This window comes from Thamnophis elegans, chromosome 9 (genome assembly GCF_009769535.1).
Source record: "Thamnophis elegans isolate rThaEle1 chromosome 9, rThaEle1.pri, whole genome shotgun sequence".
Taxonomy (NCBI): domain Eukaryota; kingdom Metazoa; phylum Chordata; class Lepidosauria; order Squamata; family Colubridae; genus Thamnophis; species Thamnophis elegans.
Window position 1 is genome coordinate 3408119 of NC_045549.1, and position 26000 is coordinate 3434118.

Consider the following 26000-nt stretch of genomic DNA (forward strand, 5'->3'; position numbering starts at 1 on the left):
CTCTAATAATAATTTTAAAAAAAAGAGAGCTCTAGAGGAGATGTTTGCACCTTGACTCTTTGAAAACCATTTTCTTCCATCAAATAGCCGAAAGAAAAATACCGTAAAATGTAAGATGTATGGCAATCATTCCAAAGTCTCATCGTTTATCCTCAAGGATAACTCCTGCCTTCTTACAGGGCAACGTTTCGAAATTGCAGTCCAGATAATCACCTTGGAAATGGATGTACAGCAGGACAGGAGATTGGCTGTTATTTTGTCTGATTGCAGCTTTTTAGGAGATTTCTGGCAGGAAAAAAAAGGGGGGGGTCTTTATGTCACTTCTTAGCCAATCCTTTTTATGTGAAGGCTCGGAGGGGGAATTAAACCTGGGGTGAGATTTTCTCTTCTTAAATCCAAGGGTGGGATTGAAAAAGTTTAGCAACCCAGTGATGGGACGAGACCGGTACACCCTGGTGCAGGCGGACCGGTTCCCGCTGGAAGCACTAAGTATCATTCCAGTACCGTGCTCCGGAGAACCCGCCCGCCTGCCCACCCTCCTTATCTGTATTTGAGCCGATCGGGGATTACGCGCACGCACATGGAGTGTATGGCGCCTGCGCGACGCTCCGCCAAGCAGCTGGAGCGTTGCAGGCGGTAAATACGCGTGCATGTGCTGCGCGAGTGCCTGTGGTGGACGCCCGGCCCCATTGCACCGGGATCCGGAACCCACCACTGTAGCAACCGGTTCTCTGCCAGATTGCTGGGTAGGCGTGGCCATGGTGGGCGTGGCCTACTCGGCTTCCTGCACCATGTATGGGGGGTGTTTTCTCCCTCCCCAGGCTCTGGAGGCTTTCTGTGACCCTCCGGGAGGATGAAAATGCCCTCCCCTCCAGGCTCAGGGCCAAAACGAGGCTGTTTCTGGACTTCTGGACCTTCCAGGAGGCCCGTTTGTTGCCGCCCCAGAGCCTCCGCACGGGCCCTGCACTTCCCTGGCATCCAAAATGGGCCACGCGGAGACTCCTGGGAGGGGTGTAGTGGGGTGGGCGTGGCCAGCCAGTCTTTGCAACTATCAGTTCGGTGAATCAGATGTAAAATTAGCATCTGGATCGCCCGAACCGGCTGAATCCCCCCCTGCTTAAATCAGGATTTCTGTTCCCTGAGAAAAACCGCTGAATATTGTTGCTCTCTGATAAACATGCTTGCGTTTGTTTCCTGCCACGCCGAATAATTACCTCATAATACCGATAGTCCTCGCCTTGCAATAGTTCACTGAGTGACTGTTCGAAGTCACTAAACTTTTTTCACAAAATGACTTATGACCGTTTTGCACACTTACGACCCACTGCCGCTTCCCCCGCGGTCATGCGATCAAAATTCAGACGCTTGGCAACCGACTCACGTTTATGACGGTTGCGGTGTCCGCGAAGGGATGTGTGTGTCACACGATCCCATTTGCGACCTTCCGACAAGCAAACCCCATGGGGAAACCAGGTTCTCTTAACAACCAGGTTTCTTATCGTCTGCAGTGATTCACTTAACAACCACGGCGAGAAAGGTCATGCAAGGGGGCAAGACTCACTTCACGACTGTCTCACTTAACAGAAATGTCGGGCTCAATTGTGGTCGTACGTCGCGGACGACCTGTACGGCAGCCAGCAAAGTTGGGTTTTGGCTGATCGTTAAAGCAGCCGCCTCTCTTAAGATCATTAAAGCCGCTGCATCTTTTTCAAGGCTTACAGATGCTCTCTGTGGATGCTGTCAGCCTCTGCTTTGCTGTTGCTTCGGCTGCCATGAAACGGGGAGGGAGGGCATGGTATTTGGGAGGGGTTACTCATTGTGCTGGAGGAAGGTTCTGGAGCTCAGCTGCCTGTCGGACTACGCATGCGTAGGAGATTCCCGCCAGGACTAACGGCACCGACATTCCATCTTCGTGATGCCTTTTGAAGTTATTTCACACCTGACCCTTGGGAGAATTATGATTGGACTGTAACTGGGATGCCAAGGGGTGCGGAATGGGCTATTCTATATATCAATCGCTTTCGCGCCTAAATAATCAGACTTCGCTTCGCTATGCCTTTAATCATTTATAATTAGTAAAAGTACACTTGATTTCTACTCATGGAGTCTCGTGGTCTTCTTTCCTAATTACCCAATGAAGAGGTGCTGACAGATGCATAGCAGCCCTTTTTTGCTGCTGATTTCAAGAGAAACGCAGAGGGGATGGAGCGACGGAGAAGCAGTTCTGTTCTCCTATCGCAGTGTTGCCGGGGGAAAAAGCATGCGCGCACATGTGTGCCAGAAACTGAAACAACTGGAACAATGTGCGCGCCGGGAAGATGGCCTTCTGCTTTCTGGTGCGCGCATGTGCACAAGACACCTGGTCTTTTGGTTTCTGGTGCGCATATGTGCACACCGACCCGCTGGTCAGTGTGCATGTGCATGTCGAAAACCAAAAGCACAGTCGCTCGGCGCACATGCGCACACGGGGAAGATGATCTTCCAGTTTCTGGTGTACACATGCATACTGGCCAGCTGGCCTTCGCGCACGCATCTGTGCCAGAAACCGGAAGACCAGGTGGCCGGCATGCATGCGCACCGGGCCATTTCGGGCGCTTTCACACCGGAACCCAGAAGAGCAACAGACGATGGCTCGCATGCCATAGCTTCCCCATCCTGGTCCTTTCGCCTCCATCCCCTCTGTGCTTCTGTTGACCTAAGCGGCAACCGAAGAAAATGTGGGACTTTTAATCCAATAAATTTTAAAAAATGGCTACCGGGAAAAAGATGTTTTTCCAACTCCTGCCAATTTTTCCTGCTGCGGTATTGCGCTTTTAAATCTCTCTCTCTTTCCCCGTTTCGACCCGTGGCCTGTTTCTTAGCTCTTTGGCTTCCCATAGCCAAGAGCCGAGGTGGCGCAGTGGGTAGAGTGCAGTACTGCAGGCCACTTCAGCTGACTGCTAGTTCAGCAGTTCAGCGGTTCAAATCTCACCGGCTCAGGGTTGACTCAGCCTTCCATCCTTCCGAGGTGGGTGAAATGAGAACCCAGACTGTGGGGGTGATATGCTGACTCTGTAAACCGCTTAGAGAGGGCTGAAAGCCCTATGAAGCGGTATATAAGTCTAACTGCTATTGCTATAGAAGTGAGGTGTGTCATTTGCTCTTTGTGTGTCTGATCAGCCCCAGCAGGCAACCATTTGCGCTCTTCGGCACCCACTCGTCCAGAGAAAATCTGAATTCAGGCAATTTCAGCTTCCCCTCGGAAGGGCACCTGCTTCGCAACACGGGCCTGGCTGGCAGCGTCGCCAAGCACATGGTAAGCTGACATGTTCAGAAGCACTTGGTGGAGCCCTGTGGCCGAGGCCTTGCGCCTCACTGCCTGGGGGATTCCGGGAGTTGAAGTTCACTCGTCTTCAACCTGCGAAGATGGATAGATGGATAGAAAATGGATAGATGGATAGAAGATGGGTAGATGGATAGAAGATGGATAGATGGATAGATGGATAGATAGAGGGATGGATAGAGGGATGGATGGATGGATGGACGGACGGATGGATAGAGGGATGGATGGATAGATGGATGGATGGATGGATAGATGGATGGATGGATGGATGGATAGATAGATAGATAGATAGATAGATAGATAGATAGATAGATAGATAGATAGCCAGACGAACAGAGGGATAGAGGGATACTGTAAATTGATAGAGGGATGGATAGATAGATAGATAGATAGATAGATAGATAGATAGATAGATGATAGACAGACAGACAGATGGATAGAGGGATACTGTAAATCGATAGAGGGATGGATAGTTAGTTAGTTAGTTAGTTAGTTAGTTAGATAGATAGATAGATAGATAGATAGATAGATAGATAGATAGATAGATAGATAGATGGATGCCCTATTTCCCTGAAAATAAGACCTTCCCAGATAATAAGCCCAATCGGGCTTTTGAGCGCATGATCTGAAATAAACTCTCCCCGATAATATCGCAACACAGCAGAAGCCATGAGGTGACCATACTCACCGTCTCCTGCACCTAAAAAATAATAAGACCTCCCCAAAAATAAAGCCAAGCGCTTATTTTGGGGGTCAAAAGAAAATAAGACCCTGACTTATTTTCGGGGAAGCATGGTAGGTAGAGGGATAGATAGATAGATGGATGGATGGATGGATGGATGGATGGATGGATGGATGGAAGGAGGGAGGGACGGCAGACAGACAGACGGATGTGGAGGTCCTAACTGACCAGTCCATTTTGTGCTTCCCAACCACAGGTGGTCCAGTGTGTCTCCCCCAAGGGACCCCTGGCTTGTTCCCGGACCTATTTCTTTGGCACCACTCACACTCCTTACCTGGGTAAGTCCAGCCGCTGAGCCAGGATTTCTCCCCTGCCTGCTTTCTGAGGCTCCCCACACTAGTCAGGCCTTAAGAAATGCTCACCAGGTCACAGGACTGTCAGGCAGAATGCAAACCAGGAGTGATGACAGCAACTTCCTCTAGGACGCCCCACTCGTTCTCCTTAACGGGCCAGGCGTTCCAGAGTTATGCTGGAACACACGCCCACAGACACCCATACCCACACCCCAGGGGTGTCCCGTCCCCCACCTAGTATTTGTTTCCAGAAGGTAAGTCATCTGTGTTCCAAGTTTGGTTGAAATTGCTCGAGGCGCTCCAGAGTTATGCTGGAACATATATACATACAGTATACATGCAGTATGCTCCCTCCCATATTTGGCATACCAGGTGCTTTGACAAAAAAACAACAACATTTAATCATTCCCCTGGCTCAGCTGATAAGGGAGGAGAGCTTGTGGCTTAGAGGTTAATATAACTGCCTAATATATAAAAAACAGCCCAAGTTTGAATCCCAGCGTGGGTATGGCTAGCTGATGAGATCTAAATAGCTTGAAATAAAAAAGAGAATGATGCAAAATAATAATTGAAGGGTGGAGGATGTGGTTTTTTTTTGCCATGGCAGAGAGAGAGAGAGAGAGTAATAACCGTATTTCTCTTTTATTTGTGTAAAAAGGGAATGGCGATGGATTGGAAAAGAAAACAGAAGAAGTGTAAGTTTTTAAAAAAATATACTTTTCCGATTCCATGGTCCTTTCTAAAGCACCTCTTGGCTGAGCAGAAGAACTTGTTGTCAGTTGTGGTTGTACACACTACACAATTGCAGTTTGAATGCTTTTTTTTTATTTCCCACTCCAAAGGCTCTGATTTGCATCTAAAAATCAGGCTTCTTCTAATATACTTTGTTGATTTGTGTCAGCTTCTTTGCTTTCTTTATATATTACTAATGGCACCTAGTTACTAAGGTTTACTCTGTGTTCAGGGTCTTTTTAAAAAAATATAATTTTGAATGAAGAATTTTTAACAAGATAAGAGAATTACAAATATTAGAAAATAAAGGAAGAAAATAAAGAATGGTGAATAAGAAAGAAGATGGAAATAGTAACAAGAGGGAAGGGATGGGATAGGATGGGATGGGAAGGGAAGGGAAAAGGAGAAGGGAAAGAAAGGAAAAAAGGAATGGAAAAGGAAAGGAAAAGGAAGAGGGAGAGAAAGGGAAAACAGGAAAAGAAAAAGAAAGGAAAAAGGAAAGGAAGGAAAAAGGAAGGAAAGAAAGGAAAAAGGAAGAGAAGGCAAAGGGGAAAGGGAAGCTTTCCAGACTTTTGGCAGGCAGTTATAATTCTATTTATATTTTATCTTTATTTTACCTCTCTTTCCTGTTCTAATCTTGAAATCCATAAACAACAACCCTTAATTCTTCCTTCCTTCAGGGACTTTTCTTTTTTGGGGAAAAAAAACCCTATCATTGTGTGATTCTGTTCCATAAAAGAATTCTGGATTGTGTGAATTTAAAAATCTTCACCGTCGTGATCCGTGTGGCCTTTCTTCTTTCCTTTCCCAGTAAACTCTTGTCTCAGATCTATTTTGCTGTGGTGGAAGCTGTCCTGGCTGGCATAGACACCTTCTCAAAAACCTCCCATGTTACAAAGGTACGCACTTCCCTCCTCGACTTAACAACCACCCCACTTAGTGACCCTTTAAAGTTACAGGGGCCCTGTGAAAAGTGACCCATCACCCATTTTTCACACTTAACGACCATTTCAGCCTTCCCATGGTCGTTAAGTGATTCAAAACTCGCATGCTTGGCAATTAGCTCGCAATTGTGACCAATGCACACGTCCCTTTTATCAGCGATGTGGCGGTTAAGTTTGAAAAATGGTCACGAGTCGCATTTTTGTGACTACAGACGGTCACTAAATGAACGGTTGTAAGTCGGGGATTACCTGTACTTATTCTTCAAGCATTTTTTTTTAGTATAGCTTTGATCGGATTTGACCCCCCCCCCCACCCCCCATTCCTTTCTCTTCACAGGCGAAAGAAACAGCAGAGAAAGTGTTTTTCAATACGCTTGACGCTCTTCAACTCTCATGCTTTAAAACTCCGCTAAGGTACGTCTCCCCCTCCCTCCCCCTCCCTCCCTCCCTCCCTCCCTCTCTTTCTCTCTCTCTCTCTCTTCTAAACCAGGGGTGTCCAGTTCAGTTTCATTGAGGGCGGCATCAGGGTTGTGTTTGACCTCGGGCCAGGGTGGGTTTGGCCAGCTCAACATCACTCATCGAAGCTTTGTTTTGAGCCGCGACGGCCTCTGGCAGCCATCCGGGACTGAAAAGAGAACTCAGGGAGGGGGCGTGTGGTCCTCCCGGGTTCCGTTTCTATCCGCGACAACCTCCTATAACCCTCCGCCAGCAAAAACAGAGCTCAGGGAGGACACCCTAGGTCCTCCCGAGCTCTGTTTTTGCTTGCAGAGGCACCACGGGTCGCTCTACCACCGTTTCCAGGGCCGGCCCGCGGGCCAGGTCTAAGCACCTTGTGGGCCGGATTGCGGCCCGCGGGCCATGAGTATGGCGCGCTTGTTCTAAGCATTTTTGTATAAACTGGGATTGTATAATGCCATGACGGTGAACCTATGGCGCGGGTACCAGAAGTGGCATGCAGAGGCATCTCTCCAGGCACGCGAACCGTCGCCCATTGCTCAGCCAGCCAGCCGCCTAGTCTTCATGCTCGCGGGAATGCTGGAAACCGGAAGAGCGGTTGCCCAGTGCGCATGTGAGTGCTGGGCGGCTGCTCTTCTGGTTTCTCCCGCGCACAGGCGCACCGGGCTGGTGCTCTTCCAGTTTCCAGTGTGGCACCGGCCTTCTGGTCTTTGCGCCTGCATGCGCACCAGAAACCGGAAGACCGGGGGAGGGCGTTGCACATGCACACGCCCAAAACCAGAAGAGCAGCCCGCTGGCGCATACACACGCACACTCCCGTTTTGCCAAAAGAGTTCGCCAACATTGGCATAGCGGATTGTTTCACCTGGGGCTGATTTTTGAAACCATGATACCTTATTTTTAGAGACTTAAAATACTTTAAGTATTTTACTTAAAGTAAAAAGCTAATATTTTGAATGTACCTTACTTGGCAAACATTAATATGAAATTTCGTTAGAAGCAGCTCTCAAAGGGTCACCCCCTCCGATAGCCTACTAAGTAAACGTGGCAAAATAAATAAATAAAATACAAAATTATGCACGTACCCACATATGCATTCTCTACACTCCCCGTAGTCCTCAGATTACGGCCGTAGTGGCCATTTGATGTTGCAAAGACCCTGAAAACAGTGGCTTAGGATTGTTTTTCACACCCACAACATTTGCAACCCTTTCCCGCGATCTCCTAGTTGACATTTAAACGCTTCGGCCACTGGCACGTCTTTACGACGGTTGCAGTGTCCCGGGGTCACGCCGTCCCCTTTTACGACCTCCCGGCGAGCAGAGTCGACGGGGAAGGCAGATTCGCTTAACGGCCGTGTGGCTAACCGAACTGTAGGGATTCCGTTTTGAAAACGGTGGCAAGAAACGTTGCGAAACTCACTGAACGACTGCTTGGCTTAGCGACCCAAATTTTGGGCACAATCATGGCCATGCGCTGAGGATTACTTGTGCGTTCCTCCTGTGCAACACGACATTTAGTGCAGTGTTTCTCAACCTTTGCAACTTGAAGATGTCTGGACTTCAAGTCCCAGAATTCCCCAGCCAGCGAATGCTGGCTGGGGAATTCTGGGACTTGAAGTCCAGACATCTTCAACTTGCCAAGGTTGAGAAACACTGATTTAGTGTAACCGGGGAATCTGGCTAACTTCAGCGTTTTTATTTATCTTCCTCTTTTTAAAAAATAAATAATTATCCCTCTTTTGCGCAGCACCAAGATTGATTTCTGGATGCAAGCTGTGAACAACCAAGGGAGGTGAGTCCTTTCCTCCTCTTGACCAGACATCGTCCCATGATGGCCTGTTGATTGTGGTTTGCTGCTGTTATGATGATTAGATTTTTTTTATCCCACTGTTTTTATATATATCTGAACTCCCCGAAGGCTCCTGCCTCCTCTTTTCCCCATGGCAACAACTCTGTGAGGTGGCTTGGGCTGAGAAAGAGGAACCCGGCGTACCTTTCGCACCTAAGGCGGGACTAGAACTCCCTCTCTCCGGGTGATTGACCCACGGTCACCCAGATGGCTTTGGTGCCCAAGGCGAAACTTGAACTCCCCATCTCCCGGTGATTGGTTCATAGTCACCTGTTCTGACCCCCCTCGTTCCACACCAACGCACACTCCGAGCCAGAGATAAGTTACGGCATTTAATTAACAAACAGGTCCTTGGCAGCAACCCAGCACCGACAAGCTTGGGCAGCATTAAACGTAGATAAGACTTGGCAGCAATCCAGCCTGCCAAGCTCATACAAAGTTCTCCGACATTCAATTCTGTGTTGACTTCTGCAAAGAGGGGCGTGTGCACAAGCAGTCCTTTTTATAGTCTGGAGAGGAGCCTAATGACTACCAGCTGAGTGCAATCACCTCCTGTAATTGAGTAATTGTTCCTGACGCCTATTAGCTCTTCGATGGCGTGCATCCAGGAACAACTCACTACTGGCATCCGGCTCACTCTCCCTTGTCTCCTCCCCACTGGTCCAAGGCTCAGGCGCCTCCTGGTGGCCAACCAGCCTCTCTGCACCCTGCTCAGAGTCGGAACCCTGTCCAGGGTCCTCCACATCCTCCAGAGCCGACTCATAGGGCCCCTCGCTGTCGGAGCTCCAGCGGCTCCTGCTGGGCCACAACAGTCACCCAACTGGCTTTCGTGTCTAAAGCAAGACTAGAACTCACCATCTCCTGGTGACTGGCCTAAAGTCACCCAACCAGCTTTCATGTCAAAGGCAGGATTAGAACTCACCATCTCCTGGTGACTGGCTCATAGTCACCCAACCAGCTTTTGTGCCTAAGGCAGGCCTAGAATTCACCATCTCCTGGGGATTGGCCCAATGTCGCCCAGATGGCTTTTTTGTCTAATGCAGGACTAGAACTCCCCATCTCCTGGTGACTGGCCCAACTCACCCCACCAGCTTTCATATCCAAGGCAGGACTCGAACAACTGGCATGTCCTACTTAACGACGGTTGCCATTTCCCAGGGTCACTTGATGGCCATTTGGCAGGAAGACTTTACTAAAGCAGCTCTTCCCACGTGAGAACTACTCACTGTCACGTCTTAACACAAAGCAAGACTTTGGGGGGGCGATAAGAATTCATTGTCTATAAGGAAATTTAAAAAAAGATATTCTCTCTTCCAGTGCTGAAGGATTTTTTTCCCCCTTTTATTTCTTCCCAACTGATGCTATCAAGGTTAAACCTTTGAGACTTGCCATACATTGCAATGAAAGCCTCCTTAAAATGTTTTTTTTCCCCTCCCTACAGAATTATTCCAGTGGAGAACAAGGACAGCCTCTACTTAGTTAAAACGGTGAGTTTTTGGGCATGCTGCATAATTGTTTACTGTATTTTCCAACTATAAGACGCACTGGTGTATAAGACGCACCAAGATTTCGAAGAGATAAGTAAGAAAAACAAGTTTTTGTCCCCCAGGAACACTCTGCAGGCTTCAGCAGGGCTGGGGGGAAGCAAAAACGCCCTCGTTTTTGCGAAAAATGGGCCGTTTTCACAAAAATGCCTCCATTTTTGCAAAAAATGCCCCGTTCTTTGCCCGTTTTTTCACAAGAAGGGGGCATTTTTGCCTTCCCCCAGCCCTGCTGAAGCCTGCAGAAGGCTGCTGGGGGAAGGCAAAAACGCCTCCGTTTTTGTGAAAAATGTCTCAATTTTTACGAAAAAGTCTCAGTTTTTGCGAAAAATGTCTCAGTTTTTGCGAAAAACGTCTCAGTTTTTGCGAAAAACGTCTCAGTTTTTGCTAAAAACGTCTCAGTTTTTGCGAAAAATGGGTGGGAGGCAGAGCTTCAGGAGGCCAAAAATGGCTGTATTCAGTGTATAAGACGCACCAACATTTCCACACACTCTTAGAGGGGAAAAGGTTTGTCTTATACTTCGAAAAATGTAGTACATTTGAGTGACCCGAGGGGACATTTTGCATTAGAACCTGAGACAATGAAAGAAGCTGGATTCACTTAATAGGCGTGTTACTAATTTAACCGCTGCAGTGATTCCCTTAGTGGCAAGAAAGGTCGTAAAATGGGGCAAGGCTCACCAAACAACTACCTTGCGTAGCTGAGCAATGAAAATTTGGGGTTCAATTGCTGTCATTAAGTCGAGGATTACCTCTATATAAAACCAACAGAGATTTTCCTACGTGTCTTATATTTTCATTTTGTGGAAAGGTAGAAACATTTGATAGCAATAGCACTTAGATTTATATGCCGCTTTGCAGCCCTCTCTAAGCGGTTTACGGAGTCAGCCTCTTGCCCCCAAAAATCTGGCTCCTCAGTTTACCCACCTCAGAAGGACGGAAGGACAAATCAACCTTCAGCCAGTCAGGATCGAACTGCTGGCAGGTGGCAGTCAGCACAATTAACCTGCATTCTAGGGACGTTGGTGGCTCAGTGGCTAAGACTCTGAGATTGTCGATCAGAAGGTCAGCAGTTTGTTGGTTCGAATCCCTAGTGCCACGTAACGGAGTGAGCTCCCGTTACTCATCCCAGCTTCTGCCAACCGAGCAGTTCGGAAGCACGTAAAAAATGCAAGTAGAAAAATAGGCACCACCTTTGGTGGGAAGGGAACAGCGTTCCGTGCGCCTTTGGCGTTGAGTCATGCCGGTCACATGACCATGGAGACGTCTTCGGACAACGCTGGCTCTTCGGCTTTGAAACAGAGATGAGCACCGCCCCCTAGAGTCAGGAACAACTAGCACAGTGTTTCTCAACCTTGGCAACTTGAAGATGTCTGGACTTCAACTCCCAGAATTCCCCAGCCAGCGAATGCTGGCTGGGGAATTCTGGGAGTTGAAGTCCAGACATCTTCAAGTTGCCAAGGTTGAGAAACACTGAACTAGCACATATGTGCGAGGGGAATCTTCACCTGGACCTTACTGCATTCTAACCACTGTGCCACCACGGCTCTTTTAATACATCTGTTTTAATTCATAACCCTGACTTCTCGTCCTTCACTAGTAGATTTACTCATTCGTTTTGTTCAATTTGTATAGCTGCCCATCTCAAATAGGTTAGCTCTCTGTCGCTCACAACAATTGAAAAAGAGCCCTTAGCAGAAGGAACAAAATTCAAAATAAAAGCCACAGACATACAGAATTGCACCGGTTTGTCACACTTCCCCCCTCTGGTTTGCTACAGGTGACCATGGCGGTGTACGACATCCCTGACCTGCTGGCCGGAAGAGGCTGCCTGGGCTCCGTGGTCTTCTCAGAGTCCTTCCTGACCTCCCAGATTCTTGTCAAAGAAAAAGGTTCTATGGGGGGGAAGAAACCCTCTGGGTGGCCGGGAGGGAGGAGACCTCTGCGATTTCACTCCCATACGCAATGACTTTACCTTACTACTTTACCTTACTACTTTACTTTTACTTTTCTTAACTTACCTTAACTTAACCTTAACTTAAATTTAAACTTACTTAACTCATCTGAAGCTTAGCCTTAATTTAACCTTAGCCTTAGCTTAACCTTAACTTTAACCTTTCTTAACTCAACTCAACCTTAACTGTAAAGTTAACCTTAATTTAACCTTAGCCTTAACTTAACCTTAATTTAACCTTAGCCTTCACTTAACCTTAACTTTAACCTTTCTTAACTCAATTCAACCTTAACCATAAAGTTAACCTTAATTTAACCTTAGCCTTCACTTAACCTTAACTTTAACCTTTCTTAACTCAATTCAACCTTAACCGTAAAGTTAATTTAACCTTAGCCTTAACTTAACCTTAACTAACCTTTCTTAACTCAACTCAATCTTAACCGTAAAGTTAACCTTAATTTAACCTTAGGCTTAACTTTACCTTAATTTAACCTTAGCCTTCACTTAACCTTAATTTTAACCTTTCTTAACTCAATTCAACCTTAACTGTAAAGTTAACCTTATTTTAACCTTAGCCTTAACTTAACCTTAACTAACCTTTCTTAACTCAACTCAATCTTAACCGTAAAGTTAACCTTAATTTAACCTTAGCCTTAACTTAACCTTAATTTAACCTTAGCCTTCACTTAACCTTAACTTTAACCTTTTTTAACTCAATTCAACCTTAACCGTAAAGTTAACCTTAATTTAACCTTAGCCTTAACTTAACCTTAACTAACCTTTCTTAACTCAACTCAATCTTAACCGTAAAGTTAACCTTAATTTAACCTTAGGCTTAACTTTACCTTAATTTAACCTTAGCCTTCACTTAACCTTAACTTTAACCTTTCTTAACTCAATTCAACCTTAACTGTAAAGTTAACCTTATTTTAACCTTAGCCTTAACTTAACCTTAACTAACCTTTCTTAACTCAACTCAATCTTAACCGTAAAGTTAACCTTAATTTAACTTTAGGCTTAACTTTACCTTAATTTAACCTTAGCCTTCACTTAACCTTAATTTTAACCTTTCTTAACTCAAATTAACCTTAACTCTCTTCTTCTTCTTCTCCTTCTCCTCCTCCTCCTCTTCTTCTTCTCCTCCTCCTCCTCTCCTTCTCCTCCTCCTCTTCTCCTCCTCCTCCTCCTCCTCTTCTTCGTCTTCTCCTTCTCCTCCTCCTCCTCTTCTTCTTCTCCTCCTCCTCCTCTCCTTCTCCTCCTCCTCTTCTCCTCCTCCTCCTCCTCCTCTTCTTCGTCTTCTCCTTCTCCTCCTCCTTCTCCTCCTTCTCCTCCTCCTCTTCTTCTTCTCTTCTCCTCCTCCTCATCCTCTTCTTCTTCTCCTTCTCCTCCTCTTCTTCTCCTCCTCCTCCTCCTCCTCTTCTTCTTCTCCTCCTCGTCCTCCTCGTCCTCTTCTTCTCCTTCTCCTCCTTCTCGTCCTCCTCCTTCTGCTGCTACTTCTCCTCCTCCTACTCGGAGGACTCGGAGAACCCCAAGCCCCCCCCCCCAGTAACTTCTACTTTTCAGAATTGCTTTCAGAGAGGATCCAGCAGCAGCTCAACCTCTTCTCTCTTCTCCCCTCGACTGCAGATGGCAGCATCAGCACAGAGACCAGTTACCTCATCCTCACAGCGGCCATCCCAAGATCGGCCTCTTGGCTGGTGAGTGGACCTCTATTCCTGCTAAAAAGCCTTGGAGGTTTCCCTTCCCACCCCCCTTCCTCTGCGAAACGAAATTGAGAAAACAGATTACAAAGCTGTTTTTTTTTTTCTAAGCCCATGAAAGGCCGGGAGGGAAGGATTGTTCTTTTGTGAGGGTTTTCAGGTCCTTGAAAACAAAAGAGGGTGAATTCTCCCTCGGTGTGTGTGTGTGTGTGTGTGTGTGTGTGTGTGTGTGTGCTCCTTTGATATTTTTTCCAGGGATTGAGGGTCAGAAAAGAGCCAGGAGCCACAGGAAGCGCTGATGTGGCTGCGGGCAGCTGAGGCTGGGGAGTTCAGGCTCTACCAAACAATTATCACAAACAGGGGGGCTTATTGGTTTAGAAGGGAGCTTTATACACACCATAACTCTATTTTATGTTTCTTTTACTGGTTGATTTTGGTGCCTCTAGAGTCAGTCTTGATTCCTGGCAACGGCCTAGAGCGGTCCCTGCAGTTGTGGTGGTGAGATTTTAGAATGGTTCGCCATTGCCTCCTTCCTAGGGCTGAGGGAGAGGGACTGGCCCAAGGTCAGCTGGCTTTCGTGCATAGGGCAAGGCTAGAACTCAACGTCTCCTGGTGATTGGCCCAGAGTTATCCATCTGTCTTTCATGCCTAAGGTGGGACTAGAACTCACCGTCTCCTAGTGATTGGACCAAAGTTATCCAAATGCCTTTCATGCCTAAGGCGGGACTAGAGCTCACCATCTCCTAGTGATTGGCCCAAAGTTATCCAAATGCCTTTCATGCCCAAGGCGGGACTAGAGCTCACCATCACCTGGTGATTGGCCCAGAGTTACCCACCTGTCTTACATGCCTAAGCTGGGACTAGAACTCACCGTCTCCTGGTGATTGGCCCAGAGTTATCCATCTGTCTTTCATGCCTAAGGTGGGACTAGAACTCACCGTCTCCCGGTGATTGGCCCAGAGTTACCCACCTGTCTTACATGCCTATGGCAGGACTAGAACTCACCATCTCCTAGTGATTGGCCCAAAGTTATCCAAATGCCTTTCATGCCTAAGGCGGGACTAGAGCTCACCATCACCTGGTGATTGGCCCAGAGTTATCCATCTGTCTTACATGCCTATGGCAGGACTAGAACTCACCATCTCCTAGTGATTGGCCCAGAGTTATCCATCTGTCTTTCATGCCTAAGCTGGGACTAGAACTCACCATCTCCTAGTGATTGGCCCAGAGTTATCCATCTGTCTTTCATGCCTAAGCTGGGACTAGAACTCATTGTCTCCTGGTGATTGGCCTAGAGTTACCCACCTGTCTTACATGCCTATGGCAGGACTAGAACTCACCATCTCCTAGTGATTGGCCCAGAGTTATCCATCTGTCTTTCATGCCTAAGCTGGGACTAGAACTCACCGTCTCCTGGTGATTGGCCTAAAGTTATCCACCTGCCTTTCATGCCTATGGCGGGACTAGAATTCACCATCTCCTAGTGATTGGCCCAAAGTTATCCAAATGCCTTTCATGCCTAAGGCGGGAACTAGAACTCACCATCACCTGGTTTCTAGCCTGGTGCCTTTAACTGCTACTTCAAACTGGCTTCATTTTCTATTTATACCAATCGGCAGAAAGATTACATCTCTCCAATAATATCAGGGAAAAAAAACTAGCCAACTTTGTAGGTTTTGCCCAAAGATCATTCTGTGAGATGTGGAAAACCTTTCACTGTTTTCATGGCTAAGGAAATCCATCCCACCTTTATTAAAATGTCAGTATTCCAGGGGGCTTTTATAATTAAAAAAAAATCTTATCAAACTCTTGCCTCGTCCAGGATTAATACTTGGGATTATAATTTATTTAGTAGATTTAAATGGTTGCCTGTCTCAGATACGCGACTCTTAACAGTATCAAAAAGCAATTTTAAAACGGAGAACAATAAAGCCTAAAATCACCTTCATTCATCCATCATAACCAAGAAACGGGCCCCAGGCCTTCAAGCACAACATAATTCTATTATTAAGATTTTGCATTTCTGATTTACTGCTGAAGTATTTGAAGTATTTACTGCTGGAAGTATTCCAGGCTCTTCCAGTCTTTATGACTGTCTTGCGGGGTGGTTAAGTTTTAAAGTTGCAGAGTGGGACAAGGGGTGTGGAGAATAGAAGGCCAGGATTGAATGCAGGGTTTGTAATCCCTAAACCAGGATTCAACCTGTTGTTGCTTTCGGCTCTAGGTGGAAGAGAATGAAGTGAAACTCTCCGAACGGGCGCAGCAACTCCTGAAGGTTCGTCTTACAAACCCTGGTGGTTTTTCTCTTCTAGTTTGACCCTGCGTGATTGAGGAATTGTGAACTACACCACTAGCCAGCATTCAATGTTGTAAGCTGGTTAGTTTTGCTCCTCTGTTAGTCTAGTCCAGTGTTTCTCAACCTTGGCAACTTGAAGATGTCTGGACTTCAACTCCCAGAATTCCCCAGCCAGCGAACGCTGGCTGGGGAATTCTGGGTGTTGAAGTCCGGACATCTTCAAGTTGCCAAGGTTGAGAAACACTGTCTGTTTCTCAACTTTAAGATGGGTGGACTTCAACTCCCAGAATTCTCCAGTCAGCATGGTTGGCACATTTTAAAGTTGGCAAGGTTGAGAAGCTATGGACATGGTGGCTCAGGAGCTAAGACGCTGAGCTTGTCGATCAGAACGGTTGGCAGTTCGGCGGTTCGAATCCCTAGCGCCACGTAACGGAGTGAGCTCCCGTGACTTGTCCCAGCTTCTGCCACCCTAGCAGTTCGAAAGCACGTAAAAAATGCAGGTAGAAAATAGGAACCACCTTTGGTGGGAAGAGAACAGCGTTCCGTGCGCCTTTGGCATTGAGTCATGCCGGCCACATGACCACAGGAACGTCTTCGGACAGCGCTGGCTCTTCGGCTTTGAAACGGAGATGAGCACTGCCCCCTAGAGTCAGGAATAACTTAGCACATATGTGCGAGGGGAACTTTCACCTTTAAGGTTGAGAAAAAAATGTATTACAGGTTACAGCGGCCATTTGAAATTATGAAAGACACCCCCCGCCCCAAAACTATATTAATAACCCAGGTTCAAAATTTCAGCAGCCTTCCGTCCCTGCTGCCATGTGGTTGCATTTCGGCTGTGTGGCTGCCGGTCTGCATTTATGGCCCTTTGTGGTCTCTTGTGTTCACCTGAGCACAGTTTACAGTGGTTTTAGCAATAGCAATAGCAATAGCAGTTAGACTTATATGCCGCTTCATAGGGCTTTCAGCCCTCTCTAAGTGGTTTACAGAGTCAGCATATCGCCCCCACAGTCTGGGTCCTCATTTCACCAACCTCGGAAGGATGGAAGGCTGAGTCAACCTTGAGCCGGTGAGATTTGAACCGCTGAACTGCTGAACTAGCAGTCAGCTGAAGTGGCCTGCAGTACTGCACTCTACCCACTGCGCCACCTCGGCTCATAGAAGAGAAGAGATTGGACAGCCACTTGTCTGAACTTGTCAGGTTTCCTTCCTGAGCAGAGAGAGGGTCGGACTAGAAGACCTCCAAGGTCCCTTCCGACTCCTATCCTGTTCTGTTCTACTACCTGCATCTCAGCCCCTTGATACAGCTAGAGGTCAGCACCATGGACAGCAGCATATTTGGCCAAAGCCCCGCAGTGAGAGACAAGGCATGTTTTAAGCTCCCCATTTAAAATCTGTGTCCGCAAAATGTAGAATCTGCCCTATTTCTGAAGCCCTGAGAACCTCAGCTGCCAATCTTAACCGTCCCATTGGCATGGAGAGCCAAAGGTGGCGCAGTGGTTAGGGTGCAGCACTGCAGGCCACTTCAGCTGACTGTTAACTGCAGTTCGGCGGTTCTAATCTCACCGGCTCAAAGGTTGACTCAGCCTTCCATCCTTCCGAGGTGGGTGAAATGAGGACCCAGACTGTGGGGGCGATATGCTGACTCTGTAAACCGCTTAGAGAGGGCTGAGAGCCCTATGAAGCGGTATATAAGTCTAACTGCTATTGCTATTGCTAAAGGAACCCCTGGCCCCTGTTTATTACCAAGAATGAAACTTTTATTGACAGCTCCATGCAGGCACAGAAGAAGAAGAAGTTCTGAGCTTCTTGGCACGAAGCGCAGTGCAGTGAGTCCTCGGCTTACAACCGCCCATTTAGCGACCGTTCAATCCCACCCCTGACCTTTTATCAACTAAGATAGATAAGGGTCAACAGGTTGGAGTTTGCCCACTTGCAGTCTATGTAGAGACTCTAGGGCAGTGTTTCTCAACCTTGGCGACTTTAAGTCCTGTGGACTTCAACTCCCAGAATTCCCCAGCCAGCTATGCTCTGGGAGTTGAAGTCCACAGGACTTAAAGTCGCCAAGGTTGAGAAACACTGCCCTAGAGGGCTGATGCCACTTTTATTGCCGCCCTAGATTCTGCCCCTTCTTCTCCTAGAGCCGTGATGGCGAACCTATGGCATGCGTGCCACAGGGGGCACATGGAGCCATTGGTTGGGGCACGCGAGGCGTCACCCTGTCAGCTCCGTTGCACGTGCGTGCGCTGGGCAGCTGACTTCGGCCTTCTTTTGAGGCCGTTTTTTCGCCCTCTGGAGACTTGCTTGAAAAGGAAGCGCGAAAAAACGGCCCTAAGGACAAGTTCGACGAAGGACTTCCGGTTTGTCCATAGGGCCGTTTTTCACCCTCTGGGGGCTTAAGTGAAGCCTCCTGAATGCTCCGGAGGTCGAAAATCGGCCCTACAGACAAACCGGAAGTCACCATTCCCGAACTTCTGGGTTCCCCGTAGGTCCATTTTTCAACCTCCTAGAGGTTTCCTAGAAAGCCTCTGGAGCGTGGGGAGGGTGAAAAAACTGTGCCAAAAGCGGGGGAGGGCGCTGGTCGTGCGCACATCCGCGCGCAGGGGAGGTACATGCATAGCATTATGGGTGTGGCATGCCCACGCTCGACCCCTCCCCCTGCGCTCCCCCCACTTTTATCACGGGAGCTAAAAAAAAGGTTAGTCATCACTGTCCTAGAGCATCGGCATTATACAATGAATAGGAGAGTTGGAAGGGACCTTGGAGGTCTTCTAGTCCAACCCCCTGCCTAGGCAGGAAACCCTATACCCTTTCAGACAAGTGGCTATCCAACATCTTCTTAAAGACTTCCAGTGTTGGGGCATTCACAACCTCTGGAGGCAAATTGTCCCATTGATTAATTGTTCTAACTGTCAGGCAATTCCTCCTCATTTCTAAGTTGCATCTCTCCTTGATTAGTTTCCACCCATTGCTTCTTGTTCTGCCCTCAGGTGCCTTGGAGAATAGCTTGACTCCCTCTTCTTTGGGGCAACCCCTGAGAGATCGGAAGATGCTATCATGTCTCCCCTGGTCCTTCTTTTCTTTAAACTAGACATACCCAGTTCCTGCAACCGTTCTTCATCTGTTTTAGTCTCCAGTTATTGGCCTTTCATGATAAAGCAAATGATTTTCATACATCCTTTGAACCCCCCCCCTCCCTCTTTTCTTGTTCATCTTGTTTAGAAAGAAGATTCTTTCCTGGGAACCCTCCTGACGGGAGGCGATGGAGCGTATATTGTCGCTAGCAATTCACTCTGCAGACCGGAGGAAGGTAAGAAATTGAAAATTTCTACAGTACCACAATTCAAAGCCAAATAGGGGTTTTTTGGGGGGGTGGGGTGGGGATTTGGACCGTTCTGAGATCCAAGTTTGTAAGCCAGATTTTGCAGCCATAGTCTTGACAGTACACGCCTTGCCGGTGTGAAGTCTCTCCGTTATTAATATTCTGCCTAGGCTTGTCATCATCTCCCTAGTAAGACCAATTATTGTATTTTTATTTACCGTATTTTTCGGAGTATAAGACGCACCTTTTCCCTCCAAAAAAGAGTGTGAAAATCTGAGTGCATCTTATACAGTATTTTTGCCCTACCAAAACCCCGCCCTCTTTTCAAAAATGGACGTTCCGAGGGTTTGGGAGGCTTGCAAAGTGCTCCTGGGGGTTTGGCGTTGGGGGGCAAAAACGAACGAAAAACTGGTTGCCATAGCACATACAATTGTATTAATAACCGATATCCAATATACAGTGCGGATTCCAGGCAGATGAGCTGTATTAGAGAATTGGTCTAGCAAAGGTTACTATGGATGAACCAAACTGTGCTTGTAGCACTCTACAAGTTTCCCGAAGCTTTGCATGTCCTTTTAATTTTATTTTATTTTTTTTTGCAAAAAACGAGGCATGCAGAGGATTTGGGAGGCTAACCCTAACCCTAACCCCCTACAGCGAATGTTTGAACCTAAAAAGATAAAATCTACCATCTACACAATTATGCCTGGAATATGTTTCGTCATTCAGAGTTTTAATTGCAGATTGTAATTACAGACTTTGAACTATCTGTCGATAGTTTTTAATATCTGTGGTCTTAATATCGGTCAGACATTGGAGGTTTCCCACCAGGAGGCTTTGGTAATTGGGGTATAAATCACTTTAAACTGAAGATCTCATAATTTGGTTTATTTTTCTTTGCAGGAAAGCTTTATTTCTTTTCCGAGGGCTTATTGTTCCATCACCCCCACTACGGGAGCATAACCATCCCCAAGGCGCACATGGTGTCCATCCAGTTCTATGACGGGGTAAGTGCACGCCAGCCTGCTGGTATGAAGTATGAAACGAGAAGACTGTGTGGTCTACTGGTTAGAGCACCAGGCTAGAAACCAGGAGACACAGACTTCTAGTCCCTCCTTAGGGCATGAAACCCAGCTGGGTGATTTTGGGCCAGTCCCCCACTCTCTCATACACTCTCTCCCTCCCCCCCTCTCAGCCCACCTCACAGGATGGTCGTTATGGGGAATATAGCAGAGGGAAGGTGTGTTGGGGAGGTACACCACCCTGAGTTACTTATCTCTCTCTCTCTCTCTCTCTCTCTCTCTCTCTATCTATCTATCTATCTATCTAAAAGCCAAGTACCACTCACTCATCACAAAATCTCCAGAACTGTAAAGCCTACAAACTTGAAATTTGGCACGTATGTTCTTCTTGGTTTCTAGGTTCTCTCTGAGAAAGGGTTTTTCGAAATGACTATCAGATCATTAATAATTCTTATACAGTAATTAACACGCTCTGATGCTAAGCCGTTAGACATTTTACTCCCCCTCCCCATCTGAAAAGAACTCTGTTCCAACTGTCAGTTGCCTTATATTAACATGCTGCGATGCTAAGGCGTTAGACATTCTACTCCCCCTCCCCACCTGAAAAGAATTCTGTTCCAACTGCTAGTTGCCTCACATTCCGTTACTTCAATTCAAACGACAGACGTTTCACTCCTTCACTCAGGAGGGGTCTGGGGTTCCTTACAGTACTAAATATCGGTACCTCATCAAGATGTCTATGCCTTCCACCTATGGAACTGCTTCTGGACTCAAGGTGGTGGGAACAATATTCCCTTATGTGTTTCAATCACCGACCACCACTGAGAGAACGGATTGAACCAGAATGAACCGGACTTCTCCTGCATTGCCCAATCACATAGTTTCGTCGCGAAGCACAAGTATCCAGCTAGTAAAGTAAAAATGGTGGAATTAAAAAAAGAATCTAATCTAATTTAAATATTCCATAAAAGCAGAAGAGCTTCCTCTCAGCTTCTTCTCAGCCTGTTTTGGAATTCTTCAGAGCAGGGCTGAGTCCCTCCAGCTATAAATCCTCATTATATTACATTACATTGCATTGCATTGCATCAGCTTTTCTCTTCATCATCTCCCACAAGGCATATATGCCCTTGAAATAATACCTTATAAATCGTCACCCGAAGCCTCAAATCGGTGGATTCTCCCTGAAAATGAGGAACAAGATGCACAGACCTTCCCCCTTGATCCCATCCGATCTTCTAGAGTGGGAACTGGAGCAGCATCCTCATTCTAGAGTGCTGTCCAGAAGCTTTGGATCAAAGGTTTAGCTAGGATGAAAGTAGTTGTGGGAGAGGGACTTAACCATGGTTAAGGCACCAGGGCCAGACTCCGGGTATAGATAGAAGAAAGGAACTGGGCCAGTTTATGCATTGGTTAAGACTCATGAGGTACTTCAGCTAGAATTTTGGTTTTAAAACTGGCAGCTTTAAGATGTGTGGACTTCAATTCCCAGAATCCCCCAGCCAGCATATCTATGTGTGTATGTGTGTGAGAGAGAGAGAGAGAGAGAGAGAGACAGACAGACAGACACAGACAATGAGTCAGATTGTGTTTGTGTGTGTGTGTGTGTGTAAGAGAGAGAGAGAGAGAATGTGAGATGTTTCTATGTGAGATGCGTGTGAGAGGATTGTGTGTGAGGTGTTTGTGAGGGGTGTGAGAGAAAGACTTGAGATGTTTCTGTGTGAGATGCGTGTGTGAGAAGGAGTGTGTGTGAGGTGTTTGTGAGGTGTGTGAGAGAAAGACTTGAGGTGTTTCTGCGTGAGATGCGTATGAGAAAAGGGTTGTGTGTGAGGTGTTTGTGAGGTGTGTGAGAAATACTTGAGGTGTTTGAGATGCGTGTGAGAGAAGGATTGTGTGTGAGGTGTTTGTGAGGGGTGTGAGAGAAAGACTTGAGGTGTTTGTGTGTATGTGTGAGAGAGAGAGAGAGACAGATGTTTGTGTGAGAGAGATGTGAGGAAGAGAGATGTTTGTGAGAGTTGGGTATGTGAGAGAAACACATGTTTGTGAGAGAGTTGTCTCTGTGTGAAAGAGATGTGGGTGTGTGTTTGTGGGAAAGATGTGTCTGTGGGAAAGATTGTGTATGAGAGAGATGTGTGAGTTTGTGTTGGAGAGAGATGTGTGTTTGTGTGTGTATATGAGAAAGGTGTGTTTCTCTGCAAGACAGACTGTGTAAGAGATGTTTGTGTGTGAGAGAGGTGCACGTATGCATGTGCGTGTAAGAGACGTGGATGTTTGTGTGTGAGAAAAGTGTCAGAGAGAGAGACCTGTGTGTTTGTGTGCAAATGTGTGGGAAAGAGGGGTGTGTATGTGTGTGAGAGACAGAGATGTGTGTTTGTGAGAGAGAAAGAGAGATATGTTTTGAGAGACACATATCTGATTGTGTGAGAGAGATGTCTGAGTGAGATGTGTGTGAGAGAAAGAGAGAACACACACATAAATGTGCCTGTGTTTGTGTGTAGCTGACTGGGGAATTCTTGAAGCCCACCCCGCTTAAAAGTTGCCACGTTTGAAACCCACCAAACTAGCTGACCCTCGTGGTCCTTCCCCATTCTCCACTTCTACTCTCCAAAATGCCCCCAAATCGTCTCCTCCTCTTCCTCACCTTATGATCAAAACACCATTAATACCCCCCTGCTCCCCCTCTTTAGCCCAAGAGCCCAACAACGCAGTGCCGCACGCCAAATTCTCAAACACAGCCAGCCAGCGGATCACGGAAGGGCCCGCGGCTGCCATCTTAGCAGACCTCATCTGTGCCGCAAAGAGTCGTGGGGGGAGAAATGTCTCTCTTTGCCCTCTGGGGTTTTTCCCCACAACTAACCTTTCTTCTCTGCGAAGGGCCTGTTCGCTCTGATTAAATCTGCAAAACAACAACAACAACAACCCCGAAGCCAAAGCTTTTGTGGATTTTCCCCCTTTCTCCTCTCTTTCTCTCAGATCATCTCTCCTTTCTCTCTCTCTCCTCTCTCTCTCCTCTCTCATCAATTTTCTCTCTCTCCTTTCTCTCTCTCTTATCACTCATATCTCTCTCAGCTTTCTCTCTTCTCTCTTTCATCTCTCTTTCTGAGGTGATGGTGGTGCAGTGGTTAAATGCAGCACTGCAGGCTACTGCTAGATCAGCAGTTCAGCGGTTCAAATCTCACCGGCTCAGGGTTGACTCAGCCTTCCATCCTTCCGAGGTGGGTAAAATGAGGACCCAGATTGTTGGGGGCAATATGCTGACTCTGTAAACCGCTTAGAGAGGGCTGAAAGCCCTATTAAGCGGTATATAAGTCTACTGCTATTGCTATTTCTCAGCTCTCCCTTTTTTCTCTCTCATCTCTCTCCCATCTCTCTCTCTCATCTTTCTCTCATCTCTCTTTTCTCTCTCTCTTCTTTTCTCTCTCTCCTCTCACTCTCCTCTCACTCTCATTTCTCTCTCTCTCTTATCTCTTTTCTCTCCTCATTCTCATCACTCTCTCTTCTCTCTCTCTCTCTCCTCTCTCTCATCTCTTCTCTCATCTCTTTCCTCTCACTCTCTCACTCTCATTTCTCTTTCATCTCTTTTCTCTCCTCTCACTCTCATCACTCTCTTTCTCTTTTTTATCTCTCACTCTCTCTCATCTCTTCTCTTTCTTTCCTCTCACTCTCCTCTCACTCTCATTTCTCTCTCTCATCTCTTTTCTCTCCTCTCACTCTCTTTCTCTCTTTTCTCTCTCTCTCTCTCATCTCTTTCTTATCTCTCCCTTTCTCATCTCTCTTTTCCCACTCTCTCTTTTCTCTCTCTCTCATCTCTCATCTCTTTTCTCTCCTCTCTCATCACTCTATTTCTCTCTTCTCTCTCTCTCATCTCTCTTTCCTCTCACTCTCCTCTCACTCTCATTTCTCTCTCATCTCTTTTCTCTCCTCTCACTCTCGTCACTCTCTTTCTCTCTTTTCTCTCTCTCTCTCATCTCTTTCTTATCTCTCCCTTTCTCATCTCTCTTTTCCCACTCTCTCTTTTCTCTCTCTCTCTTATCACTCATATCTCTCTCAGCTTTCTCTTTCCTCTCTTTCATCTCTCTTTCTCAACTCTCCCTTTTTTCTCTCTGCTTTCTCTCATCTCTCTTTTCTCTCTTTCCTCCAACTCTCCTCTCACTCTCATTTCTCTCTCTCTCATCTCTTTTTTCTCCTTTCACTCTCATCACTCTCTTTCTCTTCTCTCTCTCTTCTCTTTCTTATCTCTCTTTTCCCACTCTCTTTTCTCTCCTCTTTTGTAAGCCTTGCAAAAAAAAAAACCACCCAGCTGGGTCTTGACCTCCTTTTTGGTTATTCTTCGCTTTCAAAATCTTCATTTTCAGTAAAAAAACAAAACAAAAAAAAACCTCCCTGCAGGCTATTTATGGGGACCCTCTAGTCACTCCTGAAACGTAGCCAGGTATTTTTTTTCTATTTTTATTTTTCGTCCAAAGCAAAAAAAAACCTTGAAAGGGAATTTGTATTGTTTTCGCGAGCGAGGCCTGGGGTGAGGCTGCACAGCTAAAAATAACACAAAGCGGGCAAGAACGGGGCAGCCGTTGCGGACATCGGTCGAAAAGGGAAAAGGATAAGAAGGCTTGGTTTCCATGGAAATGAGTACACAAGGGTGTGTTTTTTCTCTTCCTTGGCCTCCTCTGTTTGTTTGTTTGCTTTTTTTACATTGGGGGAGGCATGGAGGAAAAGATGCCGGGCTCCAGCCAACTAGGTTTATTGGCCAAGGCTCCTCAATACATGAGTTGGGCACGAATAGTTGGGTAGTGAAATGTCTGCAAGGAAACCAGCAAGTTTAGAGGTGCTAAAGGACTATATAGCCCTCCTCCTCCTCCTTGCAAGCCCCACCTCCTTCTAGTGCTGATTATGTTACCTAGTTCGGTAGTGAAATGTCTACAAGAAAACCAGCGAATAGAATAGGAATAGGGAATAGAGAGTAGAGTAGAGTAGAATAGAAAAGAATAGAATAGAGTAGAGTAGAATAGAATAGAATAAGGAATAGAGAGAATAGAAAAGAATGGAATAGAATAGAATAGGGAATAGAAGATAAAGAATAGAGTAGAATAGAATAGAGTAGAATAGAATAGAATAAGAAATAGAGGATAGATATTAGGGTAGAATAGAATAAGAAATAGAGAAAATAGAATAGAAAAGAATGGAATGGAATAGAATAGGGAATAGAAGATAGAGAATAGAGTAGAATAGAATAGAATAAGGAATAGAGAAAATAGAATAGAAAAGAATGGAATGGAATGGAATAGAATAGAATAGAATAGAATAAGGAATAGAGGATAGAGAATAGAGTAGAATAGAGTAGAATAGAATAGAATAAGGAATAGAGAAAATAGAATAGAAAAGAATGGAATGGAATGGAGTAGAATACATTAGATTAGATTAAATTTCTTTATTGGCCAAGTGTGATTGGACACACAAGAAATTTGTCTTTGGTGCAGATGCTCTCTGTGTACATAAAGAAAAATTGGAAAAGAATACATTCATCAAGAATCATAAGATACAACACTTAATGATAGTCATAGGTTACCAATAAGCAATCAAATTATATTAGGAAACAAAACAATATACATTTTAAAGATACAGGCAACATGGTTATAGTCATAAGTGAAAAAAGATAGGTACCAGGAAGGAAGAGAAGAATAATAGTAATACAGTCTTAGTAGATAATTTGACAGTGTTGTGGGAATTAGTTGTTAAGCAGAGTGATGGCATTCGGGGGAAAACTGTCCTTGTGTCTAGTTGTCTTGGTGTGCAGTGCTCTATAGCATCGTTTTGAGGGTAGGAGTTGA

At 46.2% G+C, this 26000-nt stretch overlaps 1 protein-coding gene across 1 annotated transcript in view; it reads left to right on the forward strand.

The window, feature by feature from the left end:
- Positions 1–26000, forward strand: part of C9H20orf194 (chromosome 9 C20orf194 homolog) — a 92023-nt gene that overhangs the window by 30060 nt on the left and 35963 nt on the right. Inside the window, 12 exon segments of the mRNA XM_032224481.1 lie at positions 3160–3295; positions 4261–4342; positions 5016–5052; positions 5901–5988; positions 6371–6447; positions 8239–8283; positions 9782–9827; positions 11662–11773; positions 13462–13532; positions 15760–15810; positions 19054–19141; positions 20057–20160. Coding sequence (XP_032080372.1) covers positions 3160–3295; positions 4261–4342; positions 5016–5052; positions 5901–5988; positions 6371–6447; positions 8239–8283; positions 9782–9827; positions 11662–11773; positions 13462–13532; positions 15760–15810; positions 19054–19141; positions 20057–20160 — 937 coding nt within the window.